Source organism: Puma concolor, chromosome D1, assembly GCF_028749965.1.
Source record: "Puma concolor isolate L17-30 chromosome D1, mPumCon1.1.hap2, whole genome shotgun sequence".
Taxonomy (NCBI): Eukaryota; Metazoa; Chordata; class Mammalia; order Carnivora; family Felidae; genus Puma; species Puma concolor.
The window spans coordinates 26030713-26054086 of record NC_141676.1 but is presented as its reverse complement, the minus strand read 5'-3'; the positions used below and the strand labels follow the sequence as shown (position 1 = coordinate 26054086).

General features: G+C 48.9%; 1 protein-coding gene across 3 annotated transcripts in view; it reads left to right on the top strand.

Moving 5' to 3' along the window:
• Positions 1–23374, top strand: part of LDLRAD3 (low density lipoprotein receptor class A domain containing 3) — a 242038-nt gene that overhangs the window by 49896 nt on the left and 168768 nt on the right. For 2 of the 3 annotated variants that reach the window (XM_086677672.1, XM_086677673.1), the window contains exon 2: positions 21756–21902. The exons of the other annotated variant lie outside the window; for it this stretch is intronic. In XM_086677672.1, the coding sequence (XP_086533798.1) occupies positions 21756–21902 (147 nt within the window). The remainder of the gene's footprint in view (positions 1–21755; positions 21903–23374) is intronic. 3 annotated transcript variants of the gene reach the window in all.

Here is a 23374-nt window from a genome sequence, read left to right as displayed (position 1 = left end):
GATTCTGCCCCCTGCCAAAGGGTTCTGTGAAAAGGGGTTAAGGTGGATTGGAGGATGAAATGGAGCTCTTTGGAAAGAACGGATCTCCCGCCCCCATTATAACACCTGAGTGTATCCTTATGAGCCGGTTCGGTGCCTGCTCAAATGCAAATGGATTTGTTCCGTTATTGGTTTGCTTACGGAACGTAGCAGAAATGTAATCCACGCAGAAAATGCTATGAGTCACTCCATCTCCTGCACACGCTTCTTTTATTATTATTATTGCGGAAAGGAGCACATCAAAAGGCAGGTCTAGGGAAACACAGTTTCGAGAAGCTTATTTGATTTGTCTTAAGAAGCAGTTATTTCCCTGAAATTAGCAACCAGTACGAGGAATTTTCCAGCTCTGCCCACCTAGCCGCCTGTTACTGTCTGAGTCTCCTCCTTGCTTTTTTTTTGCCCCCCTTTTCTGCGTTTGTTGCCTTTGAGGTTTTGCAGACATGAAGGACACTGGTCAGAATTGTGTCCAGGGTGCACCGAACATTCCACCAGCATAGGAGTTTGAAGCATGTCTTGTACTTGGGTGTGTTTGTGTCCGGGTTATCCAAATGCTCAAATTTGAAGCCCAGTGTAACGTCCGTTATTGCTTATTACATTTTGGGATTGCCTGCCCCATGCGCCAGTGGTGCAGGCTGAGGAAATGCAAACAAAGTGCACCATTAGCCTGAGCAAAACATATAACTAGGACAGCAGATCGGCTGCCAAAACTACCATCTGCTGTTTTCTAAAGCCAAAGATTGATGACTTGGGCTGTCTCCTCCTTCAGCAAATAGTCAAAGAGACTCGATGTATTTATTTATTTAACTTTGACCAGCCTTTCGTGGTATTTCTTGTTAGAAGGTGGACTGTATATTGGAGTTAGCAGAGTAAGGCCCAACTCTTTGATTCGCAGCTGGATGCCTACAAATTTCCAGTAGCTTCCCAGCTGCATTTTCTTACTACTCCCCTAGCCCGGTGTCTGTTTAGGTAGAGCCACCAGGTTAACCTACACGAAGTATTTATTACTCGGTCCATGTCACTCCTCTGCTCAAGAACTGTTGCTCTTCGAGCGCCTCGCTGGCTCATCAGTAGAGCATGAGGCTTGTGATCTTGGGGTGGTGAGTTCCAGCCCCACCTTGGATAGAGAGATTACTCAATGATAGTTCAAAACAAAAACCAAAAAACTGTTGCTGCTGGTTTCTCATTGTTGGCAAAGTGAAGTCTACACTCCACAGCCTGGCTTTTAAAGCTTTTCTCAGCCTTCTGTCCCTTGTTCTCTTCGTTAATGTTTTCCTGCCTCTGCTTAGCTTAACATTTTTTTTTAACATTTATTTATTTTTGAGACAGAGAGAGACAGAGCATGAACAGGGGACGGTCAGAGAGAGAGGGAGACACAGAATCTGAAGCAGGCTCCAGGCTCTGAGCTGTCAGCACAGAGCCCTATGCGGGGCTCGAACCCACGAACTGTGAGATCATGACCTGAGCTAAGTCGGATGCTTAACCAACTGAGCCACCCAGATGCTCCTGCTTAGCTTAACATTTTATCTAGAATGCAAGTCTTCATCTTACTCACCCTGCAAAGCCAGCCTGATTGAAAACTGTGCTGTGAAGCATTCCAAGATACTTCCCTGAAAGAAATTTTTCCCTCCTTAGTGATTCCTATATCCCATTTTGTACTCCTTTTTGATGGCATTTATGACCTCAGGTTTTATAATTATAGCCATGTAGGTGCATATTCCTCTCTTCTGGTCAAACTGTAGGCTTTGAAAGTGCTCAGATCTTGTATTTGTCATAATCTGAACAACATCAGGTGCTCAGTTCTTTCTGGGTCATTGAATGCCTGTGTTAATTGAATGAATGCTTACCACAAAACAGAGCACGTGGAAGTAATGGGTCGATTTAAATATAAGGATCTTGTTTCGTGGACCCAGTGCAGTGGCACACTGTCATTGTCAAAGAGAACGTTAGCTCAAGTGGTTTGGCAGTGGGAACGCAGCAGTTGCCCAGTTTCGGATTGGATGGTTCTCCCACACTTAGGGTACGTAATTGTTAGGATTTGTGCGTCAGAAGTCCCGCTATTCCAATAACACTGGATTTGTGACTTTGAAAGGTGGTCCGTTTGTGCTGTCTTGGGAACACAACGGTGGTGGAGGGAGGAGTGTTTTGGGAAGCCAGATGGACCTTGATCTGCATCCCAGTGCTCACTGACTGTTTTGTCATCTTGAACCTCGGTTTTTCCATCTGTAAAATGGGCATAAAATCTAGTCAGTAGGGATGCAGTGTGGATTGAATAACATGCATGAAACACCAGCACAGGCAGGCTCCAACACATAGTGGGTATGACGTAATGTAGGGATTATTTCTAAGAGAAGGGTGGCCTGTCACTAGCACTTGTTAGTGAGTGATCATGGTCTGCTTATCTGTGGTTGAAGACAGTGGAGAGAGTCAGAGCCATTTTTAACTTGAAATGTCTGAAATTGCTTTTTTTGTTGCTACTGTCCTTAAAGGTGGTTTCTTCCTGTTGATTTTAATCAGCACATTTAGATTTCCTCCCATCTATATTCTAAGTAATTGGAGGTTAGGAATTCTGAGTACTCTGTCTCTATCAAAGATGTGAATGTCTGGGAATTTTTGAAACTGGAAAAAACTGGACGGAAAAGGTAGGAACAAACAAACTGTGGTGCTTGGGAAGCAGAGAATGGAAATTCATGGAACGTTTGAAATCCTGTTTCTCCCTTATAAATTCTGAAGTTACTTGTTAATTCTGAACCATAAAAAGATCTGCTGTGTATAAATTGGCTTGCCCATCGTTGATTATATTTGGTATATGTAGGGCTAGAAATGCTGTTCTTGTTTATTTGTATGGAATTTTGAGAAATAACTTGTCTTGTTCCTGGGCTTTCTTGTCTCTTGTTCTTTAAGAAGTACCGAGGATAGGGGGCCATGGGTGGCTCATTCGGTTAAGCACCTGACTCTTGGTTTCAGCTCAGGTCATGATCTCGCGGTTTGTGGGTTTGAGCCCCAGGTCTGGCTCTACACTGGCAGTGCAGAGCCTGCTTGGGATTCTCTCTCTCCCTCTCTCTCTGCCCCTCCACTGCTTGGTCACTCCTTTCTCTCTCAAAGTAAATAAATAAACTTAAAAAAAAAAAAGTGGGGGCGCCTGGGTGGCGCAGTCGGTTAAGCGTCCGACTTCAGCCAGGTCACGATCTCGCGGTCCGTGAGTTTGAGCCCCGCGTCGGGCTCTGGGCTGATGGCTCGGAGCCTGGAGCCTGTTTCCGATTCTGTGTCTCCCTCTTTCTCTGCCCCTCCCCCGTTCATGCTCTGTCTCTCTCTGTCCCAAAAATAAATAAACGTTGAAAAAAAAATTTAAAAAAAAAAAAAAAAGTGAGGACAGCGCCCGATGCACAGGAGTCTGGTTAAAGCAGACGTTTTCCTGAAAGTATGTGCTTGCTAGCAGGGCCCCTCAGCCTCTTGGCAGCTTGCTTATGACGGGGACTTTGAAGGATGGGCGTCTTCTCCTTTGGATGGTGTTTTACGGAGTCGATTCCCTTCTCTCCTCCTCACAGGTGCTTGTAACCCCCAAGGGAGTGTGTTCGAGGCTTTCCCTTCTGTTGAGGAGTTGGGGTGGTGGTTCCTGCCTCTCACTGACCAGCTTTGCTGACACCCCTGAGGCTGGACGGTCCATGGCCCAGCTCCTCGTGTTTATGTGCTGTGTGCTACGATCTAGAAGGCACCAGAAGACAGTTGATCAAGTCCGGCTTTGCTAGCACCCTCCCTTTCCCCTGCCTTAATAAAGAAACCTTTTTTTTTTTTTTTTTAAGTCTTCAGTTGGTTCTTTCTTTTTCAGGCTTTCCTGTGTGATTTTTGGATCTGTGGTTGCTGCTCTCAACTGTGGGTCTGTGATTCTTGGGCCCGGTGAGCGCAGCCTGAGGTGTCCCTTGCCCACCTGACCACCCGCCTCGTTCCCAGGCTGAGCTTTGAGCCGGTCTTTCTGTGTTTACACAAGTTTGGGATTTTTCCTGGGATGCGGGAGGTGTCGGGAGATTGAGTTGCTCCTGGCCAAAGTTTGAACAGAAGCTGTTTGATCTGAGAGAGAGAGACAGACAGACAGACAGAGGGGTGGTGGACAGAAACGTAATGTATCTGTGTGGGGAACACAATGTAGGGTATTAACCAAGCTGGCCTTGAATGAAAATGCGGTAGCAGCATCACATAAAATGAGGGTCCCAGTCATGCCAGACAAGTCCAAGTTGCTGGAAGGATGCAATATGCAGGCATATGGGCTGGTACCCCAGTAGTGTCTTCAAATCAGAGACTGCCCTTGGCTGGGGTGGTGGTCCTTGCCCGCTCCTTGCTTCCCTGCTATGCTCTCCAGAGGTGATAGTCACCTTGCTGGTGAGCGACAACCAGCTGTACTTTGCTTGAGCTGAGGCTTTTCTCCCTGAACATCTGGGCAGTGGTGGTGACTTGGCAGGTGTGTTTTTGAAAGCATGATTGTAGCAAGGGAGGGAGGGTTGGAGGGAGGGAGGGAGGGAGGGAGATTGATAAAGAGAGAGAGAGAGAGGGAGAAAGCCAGGCTCAGACTTCTCACTTGGCCTCAGGTAGAGACCAGCATTCAGTTGCCTAATTTGTGGGTTCGTTGAATGTAAATCATTCTGGATCCCTTTTCTCTCCCTCTAGTTTTCTGTAATCCTTTTCGTCAAAAGACAAAACAAAAGAGGGGGGACCCCCAAACTGACCACCTGGAGAAGTTCATTGAGACCCCAAGTATCGCTGATAATCCACGAATAACCCAGGGGGTTTTGGGGAGTGAGGGCAGAGGTAACTGGAGATAGTATTGACTTACAGGAGGAGAGCCACACCCTGCTTCAGACTCTTTTTGGATTGAGAGCTGGAGCAGCCGGGCAGACTTTCTGGATGCTTCCTGGAGGCTCGTTCTTCAAGTGGGGTTAGTAGACAGGACCACAGAGCCTTGTGCCAGGCCTGAGAAGTTTGCATGCTTGGGGTTTATCCGGGTGGGGCTGCTGCCATTTTGGGCATTGGAGGAAAGGAGTGGGACTGTTTTGATAGAAGGAGAAAATGAGCAAATCAATTAAAAATAAATGCTGGACATTCCATGCCCCACTGCTCACACCGCCAGTCCCCTGCCCGTCACCACATCGTGGCACTGGGGACTATTGGACTTGGCGTGACTTTGACCAGTACATTTGTCAGTGGCTGCGGCTGCAGGAAAGAAAGGAGGGAGTCAACCCGTAATGGACAGAGGCAGTCAGTGCCTGTGAGCTAGCTTCCCACTAGAAAGGTTTTCTTTTATTATTTAAGTAACCTTTTTATCGAAATTTAACATGCGTACTGAAAAGTGCACAGATGTTAAGTGGGGAGCTCTGTGAATTTGCATAAAGTAATCACACGGGGAGTCAGTGCTCTCAGGTCAAGAAATAGAGCATCGCCAACACCCCCAGGACCCCCACCGCATCGCTGCCTGGTCCTCCCACACCTCTTCTTGACTTCCAACATCATAGATTACTTTCGCCCGGTTTTGCGCCGGCAAGACTAAGAGCGTCTGGCTCCTTTCTGCTCACTGTTAAAAACATCTAATTTCCGTCCCCTTTCCAAGGAGGCGGGTTGTGGGACGACCCTCCACCCACTTGGGTTGGGAGGACAACTCCAGATCCTTGGCGAACAGACATCCCGCCAGCCTTGGGCTCCTGGGTCTGGCTCTCCTGCTGCAGGCGCCCTTGGATGAGCTCTTCTGTCTTCTAGCAGAAAGTGTGGCCTCAAGCCACCTGGAAGGTCCAGTAGCGGGAAGCGGGAGTCCCGAGCGAGCTATAATTGTGGGCTCACATTGAGCACAAGCTCGCCTTGGAGAGACACGCTGCATTCCTCACAGACGACAGATTAATTTGTATCCCTTGAATCCGAGTCAGAGCTCGGAGGACTGGCATGCAGGCCAGCGACCGACCTACCATGGGCCCCTGGTGTGGGGCGAGGGGCCAGGCGGGAGGAAAGGGCAACGTGTGGCTGGGGGAAGGTGGCTCAGCAGTTCTCCTGCGGGGTGGGTTTGTGTTGGAAAACCGAATCAAAGGGAATAAAGCCCTCGGGTAATTTCCCGGAGTAACTCATTAAGAAAGCCATCCGCAGGTTTCTCCAAATGATTCCCTATTCTTTCGTTCATTCGTTCATTCGTTCATTCATTTATTTTAGTTTGGGCCAATGTTTGGGGCTTTTAGTTTCATAATTATGTAAAAGGGCTCTCACCCAACTTGCTTCTCTGAAGTTTCAAGGAATGCTTTGTCTCTTTTGTATGTTATAAATTGGTAAATGGGATGACCTTTTTCTTTTGGGTTTGCTTCTTAAGGTTAAAGGAGCTAGTGTGTGTGTGTGTGTGTGTGTGTGTGTGTGTGTGTGTGTGTGTGTGTGTGTCTGTGTGTCTGTGTGTGTCTGTGTGTGTCTGTGTGTGTGTGTCTGACTTAATAACTAACAATGCACTGCAGTCCCTCCCCCATATCATCTTGGTTACTCTTGTAAGTTCTTCAGGCACATTTACCATGGTGATATATTTTTTTAAATGTTTTATTTACTTTTGAGAGAGAGAGCGTGAGCAGGGGAGGAGCAGAGAGAGGAGGGACCGAGGATCCGAAGTGGCCTCTGCACTGATAGCAGTGAGCCCGATGTGGGGCTCAAACTCATGAACCTTGAGATCATGACCTGAGCCAAAGTCGGATGCTCGACTGAGTGAGCCACCCAGGTGCCCCTGCCATGGTGTTATTTTAAGGAATTCGTTTCAAAGAAAAGATGCCAATAAGAATATGCCCATGTTTTTAAAAAATTTTTTAAATTTTTTTAAATGTTTATTTATTTTTGAGAGAGAGAGAGCGCGAGCGAGCATGAGCGGGGGAGGGGCAGAGAGGGAGAGAGGGAGACACAGAATCCGAAGCAGGCTTCAGGCGCTGAGCTGTCAGCACAGAGCCCGACATGGGGCTCGAACCCATGACCTGAGCCGAAGTCAGATGCTTAACCGACTGAACCGCCCAGGTGCCCCAGAATATGCCCATATATTTTTTTTTTAACAGACCTTTCAGTTTCTTCCCTTGGAGTGTATGTTCTAGGACCTTGTAGATGTGAATGTAAATACAGGTGCCTATATATTATCACATATATCTCTAGAGATAAACAAGAAAGGCTTATGTTACACATACCGTTTTGTAATTTACTACCCCCCTGACTCTGTGGTAGGTGTTCTTCCTATGTGCTGCAGTGTTCTAGCATGGATATGCCATATCACGTTTACCCATCTCCCTCTTGGGTGACATTTAAGTTCTTTTGAGTTTTAAGCTCTACAAGTAAGTATGTGGGGGGGGGGGCGCCTTTTGTGTTTCTCTATGCGTTTGTATATTCCTAAGGATGGGTTCCTAGAAACGGAATCTAGAGGTACACTCCATAAATAGTGCTGGCTACTGCCAGTTGGCCTCAGGAGGGTGTTTACATTCTCACCAGTAGTATGACAGTGCCACTGTCCTCACATCTATGCCAGCTCTCAGCATTATCCACGTTTTAGCTTTTGCTGATCAGATTGCTTTAAAAAATTGGCATATCTACTAGTATTTCTTTACCTGCCCTTGAGGCTGTGTGCTCTCCGTTCGTCTGTTAGCCATCTTATGTTTTGTGACACGCTTGGTCATTTACTGTATCCATTTTTCTTTGCAGTTTTCCCCCCGAGTTTTGAGTTCTTTGCAGTCGGGGACACAGAGGATCGCTTTAAAAGATTTTAGGGAAAAAAATCATCTTGATTGGCATTCCTGGCTATCAAGGTCCACAGAAGATCAGTAGTCGGTCTTCAAATTGGCACTGGTTAAAGGCTTGGGTTTTCTATTTTGTTTTTATTTAATTAGGTGAAATTTTCCCTCCTGGCTGGAAAGTCCCTGCCGTCTGTAAATGCATTATCATTTGTGCAGCACGGGTGAATCGTGATGTGCAGGGAAAAGTGAGCAGTGCCAGGCGGGGGTTGGCGCCTGTTGGAGCTGATTATCGCAGACATTCAGTGGGAAGCTGGGTCCCTTGCCTCATTTCTCTTAAAAAACCGTGGTCTCTCATGTCTTTAGCATAAAGGCACATGATCCATAAAAGAAGGGACAGGGAGAGTCTCTCAAGCCGTGTTGGCAGTTCTGGTTCATGACGCTTCTTTATTCTGCCGGCATTTCCTAGACCAGTGTTGCTTCTTAAACTCTTGGCAGGTTCACGTTGGAGCCAGTATTCTTCTCTTCACGTCCAGAGCCTGCGGACCGTTGCCACCTTCCGCGTGGGTAAACAAACTGGACTTTGTTCAAAGGATGTCAGGGCAGTTACTGGGGACCCGGGTCTCAGTGCTCCCATGGCCCTTGATGACAATGGGAGACCGTTGATCAAGCCCCTGTAGGCCCCTTCATTCCACCAGGCCACCCTCACTGCCTCCACCAGCAGATGGCTTCTTTCTTTGCCTGTTCTGGAGCAGAGTCCCAGCCCAAAATGCCACCGTCTTTGGTACAGCTGTCACTACTCCCTGGATACGGAAAGAAACAAACAAAGGCCATGTGTAGGGTGCTGGTGGTTTGGGCTTTGCCCTGGGGAGAGGGGAAGTCAGCCTCCCTGTGGATGGAGGCCTGAAGGCTTAAGTGAGGCCGCCTCCAAGCCAGGATGGGGCAGAAACAGAGGGCTGACTCTTAGGGGTGTTTTCGGCTACTTCTGCACCTGAATCTGGTTGGTTCTGCTCCCCCTCCCCACTTAACACGTGTCCATCCTTGATCTCTTGAGAGACTGGGTCATCACAGAATATTGGATCTGTCTCCTGGGCAGCTGTGCCAGATCTTGCGGGCAGCTCGCATCCCATACAGAGTCCGGGTGCCCAAGAGCTCTGGAGGCAAGCTCTAACCTGCTGACGTTATGGTGGAGAGTTGGGCTACCTTTGAATTTTTATGTTCATCCATGAAGAATGATTGATTAAGCTCAAGCTAATCCAGGTGTTAAGATTGCTTTGTAGAAAATCCCAAGGTTCATAGACCTCTCAGGAAAGAGAATAATAATATGAATAAAAAATATTTTTGGTTCCTCTCCTCCTCCCATTTTTCAAATAAATGACTTCAGATCAAATTATTATCTGAGCATGAAGAAACATGTTTTTGTTACATAAATCTTAAGCTGCATACAAATGTGGACTGTCCCCACGGCTGAGGAATAATCCTGACTTGCAGGAGTTATCCAGAAAAATATTGGTGGAATGATTTTCATAGTATTTTCGCACAAAGAAGCAACCATCCGTATTTCCATCCACCTGTGCTATTTATTCCTTCTTCCCTTCTTCCCTCCCTTCCTCCATCTATGCATCACAACAGACATTCTGTTTTTGGCTCCGTTTAGGACGTTAGGACACATGCCCTCCTCTGAGGTAAAAGCTGCTCATGGTGGGGAAGACAGAACGGGAGCCGTGGAGCACTCTGCGAAGTGAAGAGACAGAGGTTGGCATAGGTTATGTTGAGAGGTCTGATGGGGAGCTTGTAAAGTAACCTGGGGGGCTAGGACAGAACTATAGGAGAGATGGGCTGGCCAGGACATGCAGGCCTTTGATTTCTTCCCAGTGTCTCCGCACTGAGCGGTCCCCGTTAGCATGGCACCGTCGTAGCCTCAACCGGGAGGGAGACTAGTCTGCTGTGGGGCAGACTGGATGTATTGGAAATAATTTCTTTTTTTTCTTTTAATTTTTTTAATATTTATTTTTGAGAGAGAGATACAGCATGAGCAGGGGAGGGGCAGAGAGAGAGGGAGACACAGAATCCAAAGCAGGCTCCAGGCTCCGAGCTGTCAGCACAGAGCCCGACGCGGGGCTCGAACTCACAGACCGTGAGATCCTGACCTGAGCCGAAGTCGGTCGCTCAACCGACTGAGCCACCCAGGCGCCCCATAGAACGGCATGTCTTGTGTAGAGTGGCATATTTTGTGCCTACATTACATCTAGTCTTTATATAATAGTAATTCTTCAGTAGTGAATAAGGATGCCCTTAACAGTGAACTCTGGCTAGTCGTATGGCCTTCATCTGCATGCTGTCTTATATGTGTGACAGTCCTGGAAGCTTCCACTGGCTTCTTCATCCTTTTAGGTTTTCCAGTGTGAGGGAAGCAGGACAAGAGCTTTGAGGTTTTCAGCTCTGTCACTGTGCAACTCTGGGACCAGATGGACAGAATAGCCCTTTAGTTCCCCAGGGAGCTTGTCAAGGTTGTCTTTGGTCCATCTCCATTTTATAGATGAGGAAACTGAGGCACAGAGGTTTAAGCCATTCCCGGAGCTGGGAACAAGTGGCATTAGAATTCAGAGTTTGTGGGCTCCCGGGCCGACCTGAGCGAGGCAAGCTCTATAATCCTTCCTTAATCTTTAATCGATTTCTTTTCTGGACCGTCATACGCTCCGCAATCTGGAGAACCCAAACAGGTTAGTCTTCACGGTGTGGGCCCTTTGATTTGCCAAATCCGACAAGTCTCTTGCAAAGGTAAATTGCTCTCTCCGAAAGCCGAGCTCATTCAGACGTGCATACTGAAGCGGGGACGCCAGCAGTAAATACTGCTTAACTCTGGCACTTGCTAGATGTACAAACATCATTTGCTCAAGAAGTCAGCTAATTCCTCATGATGGAGGGCCTGTCTTCGTGCTCCATAGGGAGGGAGGGTGCCCGCGTGAGCAGATTGTAGAAGCTGGATGGACCGGTTTAATGGATTAAGCTACTTAAGAAAATTTAAGAAGACGCACCAGTTAATATGTATTCCGCCCTTGCTTGGTTGGTAACAGGCTGGTGTTTTTGATTTCCCTAGCAGGGTTCCTCCCTGATTGGAAGTGATAAGCCAGACAGCCGTTCATTTGCTGAAGTGTGATGGGAGATTGTGGTTAATGGAGTGAACCGGAGAGGCCCTTGCGTCCCTAGAGAGCAGGAGGCAGGTCAGATTCCTGGCCCCCTGGAGATGACTTTCTCCGGGAAGGTGGGACCAGCGGGTGTCGAGCGAAGGCAGGAACAGTGTCATCCCGGGTCTGAGAACCTGGGATTCTCTGGCTAGCTTCCGTGCTGCCTTTTTGACCGCCTGGTAGATCTCTGGGTCCTAAGTCTCCCTGTATTGAACAAGGAGGAACTACCTTCAGTATCTGGCTTGTAGGGATGTTTTCAGTCCTATAGTGGAGGAGCTCTGTGTAAATCCCAGGTATTATTTTTAAATGCTGAAGAATGTATCTAGGACAGGCAGATGGTGAGTGTTTGCCTCCATGGGGACTGGGTGTGTGTCCTCAGAAGTAGGAATAGTAAGTTGAGAGCTAAAAAGGAACCTGGATGTCATCTGTAACTGCCTTATTCTACACACGGGGAAACTGAGGCTCATGGACACAGAGCAGCTCCCTCCAATCCTGATGAGCCCCACGTACCTTTCTCTTTTCATCTGTGTCCTAACCACGCTGTTCTGAGGGGTTGGTTCATGTTTATGATTTTGCTGCTGCTAAGGAGTCCTAGGGATGATCCAAGAAAGGCTACTTCTTTCTTTTTTTTATTTGTTTAGAGAGAACACGAGGGGAAAGGGGCAGAGAGAGAGAGAGAGAGAGGACAGAGAATCCCAAGCAGGATCCATACTGCAGAACCCGATGTGGGCCTCGAACTCACAAGCCGCAAGATCATGATCTTAGTCGAAATCAAGAGTCGGATGCTTAACCAACTGAGCTCCCTAGATGCCCCGAAGGGCTACTTATTTCTTTAGGAATTACCTAACCGAGACTGTTGTGTGTTAGAAGATACAAAGCCAGAGTCACATTGTGAGCTCCGTAACTATGTTCTCAGAACCCAGTGTCTGTCCCCAGAGTCTACATTTTTGCACCTGGGTGACATGTACTCTTAGCCAGCCAGCCCCGCTTGTCCAGGCTGCGCCCTTTCTAGGGAGGCAGGTAGAGAAAAGGGACAGTACCAGCTCTGTGAGGAGAGTCCGGGAGAATGTATGGAGGGCAGGAAGGAGGAACATACCAGTACTATTTCTTGAGCCCCACGTATCTGCCAAGTACTCTTAACTATATTTACTTTATCTCTTTATCTGTGTATAGGTATTATATCTCTATCCCTCAGCAACCCTGCCCAGAAGGTGGACTTACCCCAGGTTTGTGAGTGGACAATTTTAGCTCAGAGACGGTAACTCAGTTGTCTGAAGTCACACAGCTATAGAGAAGCAGGCATTTGGCAGTTGTGATTGGGTGTGCCAGATCATCGCTGGGCCCCTTTACTTGGCCTCCTTGAGGAGGGGTGAGGGGGCAGATGGTATGGGCTATTCTGAGATGGACAGATTACTGCGGCTTTGCCCACCCTGACGTCTCAGGGAGTTCGTATTTAAAAAAATATCTGCCCTTCTGGCTAGGCCTTGCTATTTTTGTTTTCGGAATGTCACGGCTTAATGAGTTGGGTGGGTAAATCTATCTTATGAGACGTGTTTATTTTTTCCTCCACAATTTGCTTCTACTCTGCAACTGTTGCTGCCTTTCAGAAAATGAAAAGAGCTCATAATAGGACCAAATTTCCCAGATGGATGTCCTTGCATTTGCTCTTTTTTTTTTCCCCAGCGTGAATAACTTGCCCCCTTTTATCTCTCATCCTTTTATAGTTGATGGGGTTTTTGAAGCTAGGATATCAGTGGTAAATGGTTCCATATGTCTTTCAGAGATTTTCTCAAATATTAGCATATTTTTTTGTTCTTTATAATAAATTTTATTAATGAAACATTTTTTAAGGGATGGGGAAGAGGACCAAGAATAACACGAAGGAAGCCTGTGTGCCTTCCACCCGGCTCCCTTGAATTCTGATATTTGGTCATGCTTGCTTCAGATTGTTTCAAAGAAAGAAATCTTATGTTTGCAGTTCATTGTGTCCCCTCTGATCCCATTTGCCAGAGGGTGACCACGCTCCTGAATTTGCTATTTTTCTTTTCCTGTACAATGAAAAAAGAAATACTTTTGCATTTGTATCTACCCGTGAAAGTCTTCTCGTCTTCAGGCTTGACTTCAGTGATATTCTGCAACCTGCTCTTTCTTCACTGAGCATTGGGTTTCTCAGAATTGACCCGTGTGGATCCATGCCACCTCAGCTGATTAAGTTGAAGCCTTGGGTGCTGTTCCATCGTGTGGATGCAACCCTATTTTTCATCCATCCTGCTTTTGATGAACATTGAGTTTGTCTTGCAATTTTCTATGCTAGTGGTACCAGCTGGGAACGTGCTCTTGCTGTTGTCTCTTGTGCGTTTCTCCCCGTGCCTGGGGTGTGCACCAGAAGACGGTCAAAGGCAGGTCAAAGGGTAGGAGCATCTGCGGGGTCACTAGGAGCTCCCAGGTCGTTGCTCCGAGTTCCTCCATCACGTGTAGCGTGCGTTCCTGTTGCATCACATCATCTCGCTACTTGAGAGTGTCAGACTCCACCTTTTTGCAAGTCTGATGGGTGCGAAGGAGAACTTTCTTGTTTCGTGAATTATGTTTTGATTACAAGTGAGACTGAGGACATCTGAAGTGGCTATTTGATACTTCTCGTCAGTGAAAGCACCTGTTCGTACGCTCTGTCCAGTTTTCTGTGGGATGGCTTGTGTTTTCTCCTACAGTCTTGTAGGAAAATCCTGGGTAGTGAGCTCTGTGGGTCCTAAATGTGGCAGATACAGCCTTTCAGTTAGTGGCTTACCTTTTAGGTTTGTTTGTGGTATCTTTTGATGAGCAGGAGTTTTACACTTTAGTGTGGTTGTATTTCTCAATCTTTATGGTCTATGCTTTTTTTTTTTTTTTTTTTTTGAGTCTTATTTCGGAAAGCCTTCCTTACCCTGAGCTCGTAAAGATAGCTTTTCGGCCTAATGGAAGCTTATTTTGTTTTTCTGGCCTTATTCCTTGGTTTGGTTTGGGATTTTCCATATGTGCCCTGCCTGGGTGTCTCTGTGTGGAGTGTAATACAGGCTGCAGAACGGTTCCCAGTGACCGTAGGGATTATTGCAGCCATCTCTGGGCAGATAGGGTTGAGCTGAACTTGGGGTCAGAGCAAACTCCTTCTTCTTGACCCTGTGGCTGTTTCTGAGACGTGCTTAAGTGCAGGGTTGATCGGCCCTCTCTTAAGCCTGGCTTACCTGCGGGCCTGATAAAAATTGGTCATAAAGCCATCCCCTTTTTTGTCCTTAGTTTAGCTGCACTGCCTGATTCGCACTTCCTGCTGCTGCTGATTGAAGCTGAAAGGACAGAAGGGGCATGTGGGGGACAGCTCCTGCCCCGGTTCTCCCCTGGGCCTGACACCCTGGGCCTGGTGTGCAGCCGGCCCTTGGCAAGGGCTCTGGTGTGTGCACAAGTTCATCTGGTGGTTCTTCACTTCTGTTCTTTTCCTCCTGGGTGCTCAGAAGTGTTCTACAGACCCGATGTCATTTATCCATTGCATTTTGCACGGAAATCTGAATGGGTTCCAATAGGGTTTGGGTAAAGCCATAAAACTTGAGAATATCCCAGCTGGAAGGGTCCTGATGCATCATCCCTCTTTCAGTCAGTAAGCACCTCCTGAGTGTCTGCTGGGTGTCTGGAACCTTGCTAGTTGCTGAACTCATGGGGAGCAGGACAGCCAAGGTCTGCGCCCTCATGGTTTTGGGGAGCAGCCATTGAACCACAGGGATCATTTCAGATCCTGAAAGTGGTGGGGATGTGTGATAGAGAGGAAGTGTCTTTGGGTGATGCCCCCTAAGGTCATTTTGTTATTTTGAATAGACCTGCCATCTTCTAGCTTAGGAGTCCATAAACTGTGCCGCATGGGCCAGAGCCAGCCCACTGAAGTCACCTAGCTAAGAAGGGTTTTAACATTTTTAAATGGTGAAAAAAATTAAACATTTGCGATAGATTTTGATGATAGGGAACACTAACCTTGAACCTTATCAAGTGCAGTGTTACCTGCCCCCTTTCCCACCACCACCTCCCCCCCCCGCCCCGTAATTCTATTCTTCTCATTAGTAGACCTGTATTATGAAAAATTGTTCTCAATAATGATCATGTGTTGAATTTTACCAATGCATATTTTGTGGAACATTTTTTCTCTCCTTTTATAGAAGTACCTGTCTTTAAAAACATTTTTTTAAATGTTTATTTATTTTTGAGAGAGATATAGAGCAGAAGCAGGGGAGGGACAGGGAGAGAGGAAGACCCAGAATCTGAAACAGGCTCCAGGCTCTGGGCTGTCAGCACAGAGCCCAACACGGAGCTCGAACCCATGAACCATGAGATTATGACCTGAGCCGAAGTCTGACGTTTAACCTACTGAGCCACCCAGTTGCCCCAGTACCTTTCTATCTTTAATTTGGCTTCCTGTCTTGCACAGCCTAAAATATTTACTACCTGGTCCCAAAAGTTGCTAGCTGTGTGACTTTGGGCAGGTTGCTTCTTGAGTCTCTGTTTTCCTCAACTGCAAAATGGGCATGGCTGCCTAGTGCATGGGACTGTTGTGAAGGACAAGAACTGATATGTTAAAGTCCTGTCATGTGTTGAGAGCTGCAGCAGATGTTAGATCATCCCTAGGGGAAGATCAATAATAATCAATTCCTTAAGGGCTGTTAAAGGGAGGGTGGTGAGGGAGGGGGAGCAGGGTGGGGCTCCGTGCTCACCCCTGAGGGTCAGCATCATGAGGAACAGCCCCCTCCAGCATTGCCATCCAGCCCCCTGAGCTGTGGACCGCGGACCTTGCAAGGGCTGCATCCCGAAGGCTCTGCAAATCCCCACGACGTTAACGCACTTCCTACATAATTTTCCACATGAAATGCGATGAAGCATAACTAAAAAATGTAAGTAACAGCTTCAGGCCCTTAATGAGGCTATAAATACAGGGCAGAAATAATTTCGAAAGCCATTTCCTGGTGAAGAGCTGTCCCTTTCCTAGACCTCTTCACTTTCACTTTGCTTGGCCCATCAATACTAGCCATTGGCTTTCTTTGCCAACTCATTTTAGGGAGGAAACAGAGCATTGATCATCTTGTAGCGGTTGCCGTTTTGCATTTCATGGCAAAAGCAAACAAGAAACCTGCGTGGAGCACAGAGGCTGCACGGACAGCGAGGCTCACTCCCTGCTTAGGAGACTTGCTCCATCCGTCAGCTGTTCCTGCAGCAACACTCTCTTCCTTCAGTGTCAGTGTGAGGAGGATACCCTGTACGTGTAAACATGGAGTCTGTGTAAACATGGAGTCTGTGAATGCCAAGGCTCAGCAGTCCTGGGCTCAACCTGTGAGGCCTTTTATGCCTTCTCACCCATTTCCCTGGGCTGTATCTTCCTTGAACGGATGGGTAAACAGGGTTTGGGGCCCCTGGAATGTTCTCCCAGGGAGGAGCTGTGTGCAGAGTCTAGACAGAAGTAGAGACCTGGCTGTGCATAGGTACTTGAAACCAGAGGCACAGCCTCCCTCCGGGCTCACACATCCCCCGGTGACCGCTCCCTTTTGATGGCAGCCAGAACGTTCCCCAAAGCGGAGCTCAGCAGGAAGCAGTTTGGTGAGAACTGAATGGATCGGGGTTGTGCTTGGGACAGATGTCTCTGGTTCCGTCTGACACTGATGCCACCACGCAGAGCAGTCTGGGGTCCGAGGGACTTTTAGGGACTTTCCAGGGATGTTCGCAAACGAGTCCTTGCAGACCAGCCCACTTGGTGCTGTACATGTGCCTGTGCATGGAACGTGTGTGTCGAAGAAGCGAATTCAAAGGGAAAACAGACGGTGGCTTCCAGCGGCCTCGTAGCGTTATGTTTGTTGGCACCAGGCAGTGGGAGGAGGTGTGTTAATTCTCCAGGGAGGGTTTTAGGGTAGCTCTGAGCGCTGAAAAACAGAACGCCAGGCTGTCGGCACGTACGTGGGCATGTCTTGCTTTGTTGTTCCTTGAGCCTGCACATGGGATTGTCGGGAGGCGAGGGATGAAAACAGAGGCGACTGGACAGAAACTGGGAAGGAGGGCCTGTCGATAGTTTGCAGATGTCGGTTCTGCATCGCGTCATGACAAGGAGTGTCCTGGCGGAGAGCGGCAGAGGGAGAGAGGAGCATGTGGGGGCCTCTGGCGGGGAGAATGGGTTTCCCATTTCTCAGCTGGAAAAGTCAACATCACTCACTGCGCGCGTTCCAGAAGGACAGTTTGGGAGGACGCGGCAGCTGTCTGTGTTTCTGCTGTTGCTCCGGGTGTGGCTCCCTCATCCGGGATAAATTCGTGGATGCCAGAACTTTTGGGAGAAGCTGCTGCTCGCTGTTTGCCTTTGCCTGTTGGGGGAGGACTTGGAATTTTTTTTTTTTTCTTGGTGCAGATGGTATAGTTATTTTAAGTAAGTGATGTGCTGCAGTGAACATGGGCAACTCTTTTCATTTTTCAGCTTAATGAAAAAAAGAAAAGGGGGAAGGAAAAACCCCAGCTAGCCAACTGCGTGCTAATGCTTGTCTTTTTTGGATTCTAAATGTGTCCCAAGGCACTGAGATGGGATAAATATTTCAGCCACTAGAAAGTCCTGCTGTCGGGCTGAAAAGATTTCTTACCTCTTTTAAAGCAGACGGGGTAGTAATTTACGTGCACAAATCCAGACGCCCCCACGTCCCTTATTTTCAACTATGTATGTATAGATCCCACGGCCTTTCATGGGGATGAAGCAGGGAGGGGATGGAACTTTGCGAGGAAGAGTATGCAGGGTGGGAATAAACCATAAGCGAGTGCTTGGCTGTCCTCTTAGAGCAGCCATGCACGTCTGTTGGGCCCTTAATCACCTCTTCGAAGACCCTGGCTCCCAATACACACTATGAGGTACTGAGGGATAAGGCTTCAACGTATTAAATTTTGGGGCGGTGAATGGGGGGCACAATTCAACCTGTCTCACCAGGTGAAAGGTGGGTGGAAGAATCAGTGTCCGCAAGTAGCAATGTATGGGGGCCTCCGTGCAGGGAGGACGTTCATATTCCAGGAAACGAGGTTGCAAAGGTAGGCAGGGGCTGATCATGACAGGCCTTATAAACCGTGGCACGAGTCTTAGATTTACTCATAAGGGCACTGAGAAGCCATCAGTAGCATTTTAAAATCTCACTGCTGCGAGGGGACAGAACCTGGGGGGCATGGGAAAAGCAGGTTGGAGGGTTGGTTTTCCCAGACTTCCTCAAGGATGTCTCAGCCTTGGCACTATAGACGTTTTGGGCTGGATACTTCCGTGTGGTGAGGGGCGGCATTCCCAGCCTTGATTCTCTAGAGGCCGCCACCAAAAATGTCTCCCGGACATCGCCATGTGTGCCCCAGGTGGGCACAATTGTCCCCTGTTGGGAACCACTGGTTTAAAATAATTTTTTTTAATGTTTATTTATTTTTGAGACAGAAAGGAGAGAGAGAGAGAGAGAGAGAGAGAGAGAGAGAGAGAGAGAGAGTAGGGGCAGAAAGAGAGAGGGAGACCCAGAATCCAAAGCAGGCTCCAGGCTCCAAGCTATCAGCACAGAGCCCAACGTGGGGCTTGAACCCATGAACCGTGAGATCCTGACCTGAACCAGAGTCAGATGTTTAACTGACTAAGCCATCCAGGCGCCCCAAGAACCATTGGTTTAGATGGGATCGTTCCAGTTTAATAAAAGCGCACTGAATGGGTTTCAGGAAGATTTTTGAAGACAAAGCCTGCAGGATTTAACTTCTCTTTGCCTTGGTTTCTCCTCACGCTTTTGAGGTTGGTGATCTTGTCCCTTCCCTGAAGCACAAGGCTCCGTGCCGTCTGCGTTTATAATGGAGTTGCTCAGGAGCTCACAAAGAGCGTTCCTCTGTGTTAGCCTTTGCTGGGCCCGGGGGTCTGGTCCTGCCGGTGAAGCACCTCAAGCCTGTGCTGGCAGGGCCACCTGTGTATGACGGATGTGGTACTTGGTCTTTGTGCCGTGCCCTTTCACTTGTCAGAGCCTTGCACGCCCAGCCTGTCGACTGACTGTCAGAGCAAGCGCTCTGGAATCCAATCTGGCCCATTTTCTGGCTCTGGAAATCTGTTTATCCGAACAGGATTTCACAGTTGCAGTGACTTTTCTAGGGGGCTTGCCTTCGAGGAGGCAGCTCTACAGAGGCATATGTGAGTGATTTCCAAACAAAACAGTGACAGTTGCCTTCTGGAGCCCGGAGGAATTCGCTAGGAGCTTGCTGGTGAAGCCCAGAGCAGTTGTAAGGAAACAGCTGGAATGGGTGGGCGGTCCGGGTTGTGCCTTCCGTGGCTGGCTGGGATCCAGCACCTGACTGCCCTTCTGGGCTTCTCTCCTGTGATTCCCCTTGTCCTGTGACTGCGCTCACCCAGAGGTGTTGAATCGGTTTCATGCTTTTCTCTGGGTTGCTGGAGGCTTTCTGGAGTCCGGTCTTGAGAGGGATTCTTTTACTGAGTGTGGGCTCAGTGGACAGGGCACCATGTCTGGTAACGGCTGACCCAGGGGTGGGATAGGGCCGTGAGGGTTTTTTATTCTATACCCTTCAGTGCCCTGGGCTGAGCCTTCCTGTGCTCTTCAGGCCTGAAGGGCCTTATGTTCTATCTCTCTGTGTATTAGCATCCGCTGTAAATGCCACTTCTTCCCTGGAACCTTCTGTAGCGTGTTAAAACTTGACTTTATCTTAAGAACGTTGGGGACCCATTCAGTGGCTTTTTAAAGTGAGAAAGAGTCACGATCGATTTGCCCTTTAGAAAGATCCTGCTGGCCACAGAGACGTGGAGGGGAGGCGAGGAGGCCAGGCTGGGAGACTGGGAGCAAGGTTGGTGCGAGGTGGCGATCCCTTGGGCTGGAGTCAGGCCTGTGGCATTGAGACTGGTGTGCAGGGCTCAGCTGTTGGCCCTCCAAAGGGGATGATGGAGCGAGGAGGGGTCAAGAGAGATGTTCGGGATACTAGTGTGGGGAGTAAGGCAGGGCGAGGCTCTTCACTGTAGCTGTTGTTATGGAATTCTTCAGCGACCTACAAAAGTTTCCAGGAGGGAGATGTGCACGCATGTTACTCAGCGCGGCGGGGTGGATGGTCCGCGAGGAAAATCCACGGCCGATGTGGTGCTGCCTGCCTAGGGCTGCGTCCTTTCCAATTTCTTGTTGCCTGTTTGTTCCACTTGTAAAATACTTTTAGTGCCATCTCAGTAGTGCTGGAGCTGCCACAGCAGAGTAAGGGCTCATTTCTGCTGGGAAAAGTCAGGGAACAGTTCAGACGGAGAGTTACATACACGTTGTATGCAAAAGGGTGCGCAGGGGTTTCCTAGGACACTCACGGGTCGAAGGGCGTTCCAGGTAAAAATAAGAAGCTACGTAAAGGCTAGCAGCATGAAAAAGAGGTCGCGTCCGGGATCTGGAGTGAGATGCTTCTCTTTGGCAAAGCTTGTGAAAGAGGGTCCTTGGCCCTGCTGTCTTCCTCTTGCTCCCAGGCAGGTCTGGACACCCCTCTTTCTCTGCACGTGGCAGTAAGACCACTGGCATAGCCTCATGCCTTCCTGGGCTGCAAGGAGGAGCCCCACCTTTCATCTCTGCATCCTTAGGACCTACACAAGTGTCTGGTCACAGATGTTCAATGAATGGCTTATTGAAGATTCAGAGAGGACCCCTGGAGGGCCTGGTTTTTTTCTCTCCTTTTCCCCTAAAACAACGTTACTTCCAGATGGCTCCTTATCCCCTGGCTGCTGAACACACCGGCTCAGACTGATGAGATTCATTAGATTCTGGCTCCCTTGAAAATCTGTCCCCAGGGTCCATTGGTGGATGAATTCAGCAGCCCCGTCCCCATGAAGAGCCTTTGCTCTTCCCTGTTTGCTGTCCAGCCTAAGACTTGGCCTTTTCTCATCAGGGCCTCAGCATTTGGTGACTGCGCTCGGTGCCCTGGAATCTAAACCCTGGGGCTTCGTTCTAAACCTCCAGGAGTTCTTGGCAAATAGTTCAGTGACCATGGTGCCCTGAGTTCAAGTTTCAGTTTGGCCTTTCCTCCCCATATGACCGTAGGTGGGTTTGTGGGCTAAAGTGAGATGGTCTCCCAGTGTTCCTGCTGACAGGCCCAGGTTCAAATATCTGGTGATTGTAGGGCCACGGGGTCTGAGGCCCGGAAGGAGCCCATGATTCCTGCAGTTGGAGGGATTGGGAGTCCAGAGCTCACTCCTGTCCTGGAACTTTCATTTTTAGCCACAGCTGATGGCCTGGAAAGAATTTGGGTTTTACAACCAACCTTTTTTTTTTTTTTTTTTTTTTAAATTTTTCTTTTTCTTTAAAAATTTTTTTTTTTTTTTTTTAGAAAGAGAGCAGGGGAGAGGGGCAGTGGGAGAGGGAGAGAGAGAATCTCAAGCAGGCTCCGTGCTCAGTGCAGAGCCTGATGCTGGGCTCTATCCCATGACCCTGGGATCATGACCTGAGCAGAGATCAAGGGTTGGACGCTCAACCAAACTGAGCCACCTAGGTGCCCCACAACCAAGCTTTTTGACAGAGAAAGGAGAAAGTCAGTGAACATCAGTTGTGTGCCAAGCACTTGCTACAGGCTTTCCCTGTATTTTTCCATTTAGTTCTCTTAGAATCTCTAGGGTGGGGGTTGGGTGGATTATCGGTCCATTTTGCAGATGAGGAAACTGAAGCCCAGGGAAGTGACTTTGCCTACTGGAAGTCTCCCATATGTGAGCCGTGTCGAACAAGAGCCCCGTCGGTTGTGGGGGCTCGCGTCCCTTCTGCCTCCGCCTGTCTCATGTCCCCGTCCCCTCTCTCTTCTGCAGAGAGCCAGCTGCTCCCTGGAAACAACTTCACCAATGAGTGCAACATTCCAGGCAACTTCATGTGCAGCAACGGGCGGTGCATCCCCGGCGCTTGGCAGTGTGATGGGCTGCCCGACTGCTTCGACAAGAGTGATGAGAAGGAGTGCCGTGAGTGGCCTGGCCTCTTGCTGGGGTGGGGGTGGGGGAGATCCTGGGGCAGAGGGGAGGAGGGCCTGATCCGGCTCAGACCCTGCACACCCCACGTGCTGCAAGCTGGTGCGTTTGTTTGGGCCTCCAGCCAGCTGCCCTGCCCTCTCTACTCCGCAGCTGTGCCTGGGAGCAGCGAGGTCTGTGCAGAGACAGGAGTCTTGGTGGGGACAGAGTCACAGTCTCAGGAGAACAGAGGTCCCTTCCAGCAGGCTCTACTAAACCCCACCCTGAGGCACTGCTTTTTGCATTCCATGTGAGGACTCCGAGACTCCCAGAGGTTACATGGCTGCGGTGTCCCCCCAGCTAGCAAGCAGCAGATCTGGATTTGAATTCAGGGCTGCCTGCCTGACCCCAAGGCCCCGGCTGGTAATCATCTTTCCCATCTCGTACATGGTGGAATGTTCTTAGTGACTAAATACGGTGTAGCGTCATGCCAAGTATACGGCCCAGGGCTGGTGGTGACTAGACGGCAGTTTGCTCTTGCCGGCCCTTCTCTCTGCTAATATGGCGTGGGCAAATGGGGGTGGTTCTTTCTTACCCTCCCCCCCACCTTCTCCTTCTTCGGCCTCTTTCCTATTTTGTGCCCTCGAAATCTGCAGACGCGAGTCAAGGGCGTCTGGGGTGCTGGACGATCATGCTCCCCGCCCCGTGGAGTGCGTTTCTCTTCCACACCAGAGTGTGGCACCGCAGAGTGAGGTTGGCCGTGGCACCCTGGCAGGCAGGAAGCACACCTGAGGAGTGCTGGGCCTAAGGGTGTTCTAATGGGTCACTGCCTTGGGACCACACAGCTGGCTGGACACGGGTTCTTGGCTTGTCTGTGGGCTTCGGGCACCAGGCCACAGGGCCTCACTGACAGGAGAACTGTGTGTTCTGGCTCCGAATCTTCCAGAAAGGGCTCTGGAAGCCAGCCGAGGAAATGGCTGAGAGATGATAATTTGAACTTTGCCGTGGCTCTTACTGGGATTTGACGCACGGGAAGAAGAACTGGGTTTGGAGCCCAGTCTGGAGCCAGCGCGCCCCCACCTTCATGATGCTCTCCCTCAGACAGGCTGCTCACTCAGAGATTGGCCCCTTGTCTGTCCCAGGGCTCCAGGATCCCCCACCTGCCTGCTCCCACTCCCCAGGGAAGGTTTGGGAGGGGGTGGGTTAGGAATATGTTGTGTTTATTCCGCGTGTGGGGGGAATATTCATTTTGCTTGTTGCAGGTGACTGTTTTTGTAAATGGACCAGCATACGTAAGGCGTTTTCATTTTTCAGAGTTTTAAACACAGTATTAATAATGTCTATTTCAGCTTTCTCTGTTTCTTGGTCTTTAAAATTGCTAGAAACGTAACGTTTGTAATTTGAGTTACATATGTGATTGTATGGGTGAACTCTACAGTCTGTCCAGTTTTGGGGTGCCTGGGTGGCTCAGTCGGTTAAGCATCTGA